The sequence below is a fragment of the Musca domestica genome, unplaced genomic scaffold (genome assembly GCF_030504385.1).
Source record: "Musca domestica strain aabys unplaced genomic scaffold, Musca_domestica.polishedcontigs.V.1.1 282, whole genome shotgun sequence".
NCBI lineage: Eukaryota > Metazoa > Arthropoda > Insecta > Diptera > Muscidae > Musca > Musca domestica.
Genome location: NW_026712294.1, coordinates 503179 through 510365, shown reverse-complemented (window position 1 = coordinate 510365; position 7187 = coordinate 503179). Strand labels below are relative to the sequence as shown.

General features: G+C 37.5%; 1 protein-coding gene across 1 annotated transcript; it reads right to left on the bottom strand.

The window, feature by feature from the left end:
- Nucleotides 1–377: 377 nt before the first annotated feature.
- On the bottom strand, nucleotides 378–977 carry LOC131803293 (uncharacterized protein K02A2.6-like). The gene has a single exon (XM_059124373.1). It carries the CDS (start codon nucleotides 975–977, stop codon nucleotides 378–380), a length of 600 nt encoding a protein of 199 aa, XP_058980356.1.
- Between the last annotated feature and the right edge of the window lie 6210 nt (nucleotides 978–7187).

Sequence of the window (7187 nt, the reverse complement as noted above, 5' to 3'; positions counted from 1 at the left end):
TGAATGATTTCCTTGAATTGCTGTATTTCTTGAATTCGTTCTGGTTGTTTTCAGATGATGATTTGAAATTCTTACCAGTCTTAGCGATGTTGCAAAAGTTATTTTTATGACCCACTTGATTGCATGTTGTGTATTTATGTTTCTGGAAAGGACAAAATTTGACGTAGTGAAGGTCTCCGCAATACCAACAGGGTGAATTGGGTGTTTTGTGCTTCTTAAAGTCTTTTGCGTGCTTGTTGAGTGAACAGAAGATTTTTGATTGATGTTCAATGAGAATGTTGTCCGATTGAGATCTAGAATTCGTTGTGTTTCGTCTACTAGTTGATCTAGGTTCATTGTAGTGTTTTCATCATCCAGTACCTTTAGTAAGCGAAGTCTTATGTCGTGGTCTTTTGCTGACTTGAGTCCTTGACGAAAATGAGACGTTTGAATTGGTCGATTTTCAGTTCTTTCATTTTGAATAGTTCGCATTGTAGGTTTACTCTGCTTGCGTACTCTCTGAAATCTTCGCTGTCGCCTTTTGCTAGCTGAAGGCATTTGTATCTTTGTGAGACTTGTGTTTTTGTTTTACCAAAGAGTTTCTTGAGTTTCTCTACTGTATCCTTTAGAGTCATATCTTCAGGTTTTGCTGGTAATACGTAGTTGGCAAACCTTTCATGTACTTGGTTCGACATTTTTCTCCATAACAAGGCCACTTTGTCATGTTCTTCGAGTGAGCTTGCTTCTTTTTCGAAAACATGCACAAACCTGTTGTACCACGCTTGAAATATCAGACCGCTCTCTGGCTCGTACACGAATGCTGTCATTGACTGTGCTAGTGATTCCATTGGTGCTGCTTTGGATGAATTTGATGTTTGTGGTGAATTTGGTGCTCCTTGTGCTTGAAGAAGATCAGCCATATGCTTTAGCAGTTGCGTTTGTTGCGACATTGCTTTTTGTTGCTCTGTTAACAATTGTAGAATTATGTCTTGAGACATTTTTGCGGATTGTTGTGTGTGCAATTATTGATCAATTTCCACTATCCTCGTCGCCACTTTTGTTGTGCTTTTATGGTTTGAAATAAAAGCCAATGTTTGTTAATACTAAAGGTGTAAAGATTTATTGGATGATGAGCGTTCACAGCTACTAATTTAAAAGGAATGAAGAAGTTACAATGTAGTGAGTCAGACTCGAGTGACAGACAGAACAAGACTGCGCAAGCTGAAATGGCGGTAGCACGGCGTCCTATTATATGAGCGTTGCCGTATAGGATGTTGCAACATGAGATGCCATACTGTTAATGTGGGTTGCCCCAACAGTTTTTATAAAAACAACAATAATGGGATTAAGTCTCACCATTTTTATTATACCCTTCACTTTGGAAAGGAGGGTATATTAACTTTGTCATTCCGTTTGTAACATCCCTAAATATTCCCGTTGACCTAATTCGATTTAATGATGTCCGTCTGTCTGTCAGTGTGTCTGTTGAAATCACGATACAGCCCACATTAATTGACGTAGAGCGTCAAAATTTGCATTGTGTCTAAGATGGTTGGCATTGAAAATAAGATATATCGGTCCACGTTTTGGTATAGTCCCCATAGTGTTTGTGGGTCATAATGGTTTCTAGCTCGTGTGACGAAACATAGGTCAACGTTTTGGTATAGCCCCCATATAACGGTACCTCGCGATATTCGGTATTTTGATAATTTTTGCCAATTTTCTTTCACATATTTTTCTAAAAATTGGTATTTGTAGGTCATAATGGTTTCTATTCTAGCTCGTGTGACGATACATTATATGTATAGGTCAACGTTTTGCTATAGCCCACCATATAACGGTACCCTCGCGATATTCGGTATTTTGATGATTTTTGCCAACTTTTTTCACGGATTTGTCTAAAAAGTGGTATTTGTAGGTCATACTGATTTCTAGCTCATGTGACAAAATATTGTATGTATAGGTCCACGTTCGGTATTTTTATGATTTTTGCAAAATTTTGTTGGTCATAATGGGTTCTAGCCCCGGTGGCGAAAAATTGTATGTATAGCAGCGGACAAAAACAAACGAAACGATTAACGCACCCATCTTACGAAGACACATACTATTAAATTTTTTTCAATCATTTTGCACTCCAAATTAAACAAACCACAAACATTTCAATGTCAGAAGTACACAAACAATATGATTGCCTTAATGTACTTCGGCTGCGAGTTGCCGAGCTGCATCGTTTACGAAAGAATCGCCGATAAACGTTTGCAGTGCGAAATGATGACTGGTACATTAAGAGTATATTTCAGTTATGTTTTTGTTTCCAATCATCTACAAATCAGTACAAAATAAGAAACGAGTCCCGTTATCTTAATATCGGTTTTATTTCGTTTCGTACTTCAAAGAAATACAGAACGAAACTATCGTAAACGTTTTCAATAGTTTATTTTCGTTTGCTGATGTATAGGTTCAAGTTTTGGTATAGTATTTGGTATAGTATAGAATTTTTCTGTCCCCAACCTCGATTAGAGTGTTATAAATGACTTTTCCTTTACGCTCGACTATTTCGCCTGTTGTCCAGTAACTTTTGTTTCCTTTGAAGTTTCTTGCATAGACCAATTCTCCATTGCTAAACTCTCTGTTTTTGGTACCGTGTTTGGTATTGTACTGCTGTTCCATTTTGTGATTGACGTTATACTCAGGCGATTGTTGTTTCCTTAGAACGTCGAAGACAGTTCTCATTTTTCTTCCGATGAAGGATTCTGCTGGAGACTTACCTTCTGGTGCGTTGGGATTTGGTGTGGATCTGTAGACTTCTAGGAAGGTTTGGAGAGATTCCGTAGGCGTTTCTTCCCCTTCGAGTTTTTTTAATGCCCGTTTAAGTGTATCAACGAAACGCTCGGCTTGTCCATTTGAACTTGGATGAAAACGAACAGTCCTTGTGTGTTTAATGCCTTTTTTGCTGCACCACTTCTCAAATTGTTCTGAACAGAACTGTGTTCCGTTGTCCGAGACTAATTGTTCAGGATTTCCGAAGAGTGCACAGTATCCGTTTAACATTTTTAATGTTGCATATGTGGTTGTCGTTGTTGTCTCGTAGATAACAGGGTATTTTGAATACGAGTCGATGATAAGAAGATAATATTTACCATTTTCTGGACCAGCATAGTCTATATGTATCCTTTCAAGAGGGTGTGAAGTTAATGGCCATGGGCAAAGATTTGTTTTCACTGGACTTTTTGCCGCATGTTGACAATTTTTGCATTTCCGAACAAAGTCTTCAATTTGTTTGTCGATGTTTGGCAAATAAACATAACTTCTGGCGATGGCTTTGCTGCGTTCTGTTGATAAGTGTCCTTTGTGAAGTTGTTGTAAGATTTGTCTCTGATATGATTTAGGAATTACTATACGATTATTGAAAAGAATGCAACCATCGAAAGATTTTCATTGCGGTTGAAAAATTGAATAATTGTAAAATTCTGTTTGAATGTATTTGAGGACCATTTGTAAATCCGTGTCTTTTGTTGTTGCATCGACGATTATTTTAAATGATACTCGGAGAACTGAGATAGTTTCATTTACCTCGTTACGTATGTCTTCTTCGAATGATATTGAAGCCACTATTAAGTCATCTGGGGGTTTTTCGTGATTGTTGACTTTTGTTTTGCACAGACCTGGGGTACTGTTATCAAAAACTGTTTGATAATTCGTTTTCGATTCTGCTATTTCATCAACAAAGGTTATTTTATGACACCATGAGGTTATTGGTTTCTGCCATAGATTGAATGATTGAATCCAATCGATTCCCATGATATTGAGTTTTTCTATATCTGTTATATAACATTTAATGTTTTTGATGTTTTGTCGATTGTGACGTCACATTGAAATTCTCCTAGGAACTTGATTGAGTTTGCGTCGCTAGCGTTGTCAAAAGTTTCGTAGGCTTCAGGCTTACCTATAGCTTTCCATGTGTTGATAGATACAATTGATATGTCTGACGCAGTATCAATTTGAAGTTTTACAGGATTGTTGTTAAATAGGACAGTTGTGTATTTCCTTAAGTCGCGGAAATTAATGTTGTGTTTTGAAAACTGTCTTAGTTTTGAATGATTTCCTTGAATTGCTGTATTTCTTGAATTCGTTCTGGTTGTTTTCAGATGATGATTTGAAATTCTTACCAGTCTTAGCGATGTTGCAAAAGTTATTTTTATGACCCACTTGATTGCATGTTGTGTATTTATGTTTCTGGAAAGGACAAAATTTGACGTAGTGAAGGTCTCCGCAATACCAACAGGGTGAATTGGGTGTTTTGTGCTTCTTAAAGTCTTTTGCGTGCTTGTTGAGTGAACAGAAGATTTTTGATTGATGTTCAATGAGAATGTTGTCCGATTTGAGATCTAGAATTCGTTGTGTTTCGTCTACTAGTTGATCTAGGTTCATTGTAGTGTTTTCATCATCCAGTACCTTTAGTAAGCGAAGTCTTATGTCGTGGTCTTTTGCTGACTTGAGTCCTTGACGAAAATGAGACGTTTGAATTGGTCGATTTTCAGTTTTTTCATTTTGAATAGTTCGCATTGTAGGTTTACTCTGCTTGCGTACTCTCTGAAATCTTCGCTGTCGCCTTTTGCTAGCTGAAGGCATTTGTATCTTTGTGAGACTTGTGTTTTGTTTTACCAAAGAGTTTCTTGAGTTTCTCTACTGTATCCTTTAGAGTCATATCTTCAGGTTTTGCTGGTAATACGTAGTTGGCAAACCTTTCATGTACTTGGTTCGACATTTTTCTCTATAACAAGGCCACTTTGTCATGTTCTTCGAGTGAGCTTGCTTCTTTTTCGAAAACATGCACAAACCTGTTGTACCACGCTTGAAATATCAGACCGCTCTCTGGCTCGTACACGAATGCTGTCATTGACTGTGCTAGTGATTCCATTGGTGCTGCTTTGGATGAATTTGATGTTTGTGGTGAATTTGGTGTTCCTTGTGCTTGAAGAAGATCAGCCATATGCTTTAGCAGTTGCGTTTGTTGCGACATTGCTTTTGTTGCTCTGTTAACAATTGTAGAATTATGTCTTGAGACATTTTTGCGGATTGTTGTGTGTGCAATTATTGATCAATTTCCACTATCCTCGTCGCCACTTTTGTTGTGCTTTTATGGTTTGAAATAAAAGCCAATGTTTGTTAATACTAAAGGTGTAAGATTTATTGGATGATGAGCGTTCACAGCTACTAATTTAAAAGGAATGAAGAAGTTACAATGTAGTGAGTCAGACTCGAGTGACAGACAGAACAAGACTGCGCAAGCTGAAATGGCGGTAGCACGGCGTCCTATTATATGAGCGTTGCCGTATAGGATGTTGCAACATGAGATGCCATACTGTTAATGTGGGTTGCCCCAACAGTTTTTATAAAAACAACAATAATGGGATTAAGTCTCACCATTTTTTATTATACCCTTCACTTTGGAAAGGAGGGTATATTAACTTTGTCATTCCGTTTGTAACATCCCTAAATATTCCCGTTGACCTAATTCGATTTAATGATGTCCGTCTGTCTGTCAGTGTGTCTGTTGAAATCACGATACAGCCCACATTAATTGACGTAGAGCGTCAAAATTTGCATTGTGTCTAAGATGGTTGGCATTGAAAATAAGATATATCGGTCCACGTTTTGGTATAGTCCCCATAGTGTTTGTGGGTCATAATGGTTTCTAGCTCGTGTGACGAAACATAGGTCAACGTTTTGGTATAGCCCCCATATAACGGTACCTCGCGATATTCGGTATTTTGATAATTTTTGCCAATTTTCTTTCACATATTTTTCTAAAAATTGGTATTTGTAGGTCATAATGGTTTCTATTCTAGCTCGTGTGACGATACATTATATGTATAGGTCAACGTTTTGCTATAGCCCACCATATAACGGTACCTCGCGATATTCGGTATTTTGATGATTTTTGCCAACTTTTTTCACGGATTTGTCTAAAAGTGGTATTTGTAGGTCATACTGATTTCTAGCTCATGTGACAAAATATTGTATGTATAGGTCCACGTTCGGTATTTTTATGATTTTTGCAAAATTTTGTTGGTCATAATGGGTTCTAGCCCCGGTGGCGAAAAATTGTATGTATAGCAGCGGACAAAAACAAACGAAACGATTAACGCACCCATCTTACGAAGACACATACTATTAAATTTTTTTCAATCATTTTGCACTCCAAATTAAACAAACCACAAACATTTCAATTTCAGAAGTACACAAACAATATGATTGCCTTAATGTACTTCGGCTGCGAGTTGCCGAGCTGCATCGTTTACGAAAGAATCGCCGATAAACGTTTGCAGTGCGAAATGATGACTGGTACATTAAGAGTATATTTCAGTTATGTTTTTGTTTCCAATCATCTACAAAATCAGTACAAAATAAGAAACGAGTCCCGTTATCTTAATATCGGTTTTATTTCGTTTCGTACTTCAAAGAAATACAGAACGAAACTATCGTAAACGTTTTCAATAGTTTATTTTCGTTTGCTGATGTATAGGTTCAAGTTTTGGTATAGTATTTGGTATAGTATAGAATTTTTCTGTCCCCAACCTCGATTAGAGTGTTATAAATGACTTTTCCTTTACGCTCGACTATTTCGCCTGTTGTCCAGTAACTTTTGTTTCCTTTGAAGTTTCTTGCATAGACCAATTCTCCATTGCTAAACTCTCTGTTTTTGGTACCGTGTTTGGTATTGTACTGCTGTTCCATTTTGTGATTGACGTTATACTCAGGCGATTGTTGTTTCCTTAGAACGTCGAAGACAGTTCTCATTTTTCTTCCGATGAAGGATTCTGCTGGAGACTTACCTTCTGGTGCGTTGGGATTTGGTGTGGATCTGTAGACTTCTAGGAAGGTTTGGAGAGATTCCGTAGGCGTTTCTTCCCCTTCGAGTTTTTTAATGCCCGTTTAAGTGTATCAACGAAACGCTCGGCTTGTCCATTTGAACTTGGATGAAAACGAACAGTCCTTGTGTGTTTAATGCCTTTTTTGCTGCACCACTTCTCAAATTGTTCTGAACAGAACTGTGTTCCGTTGTCCGAGACTAATTGTTCAGGATTTCCGAAGAGTGCACAGTATCCGTTTAACATTTTTAATGTTGCATATGTGGTTGTCGTTGTTGTCTCGTAGATAACAGGGTATTTTGAATACGAGTCGATGATAAGAAGATAATATTT

Coding starts and splice junctions, on each gene's coding strand:
- LOC131803293 (XM_059124373.1), bottom strand. CDS start 977: ATGTCTCAAGACATAATTCTACAATTGTTAACAGAGCAACAAAAAGCA.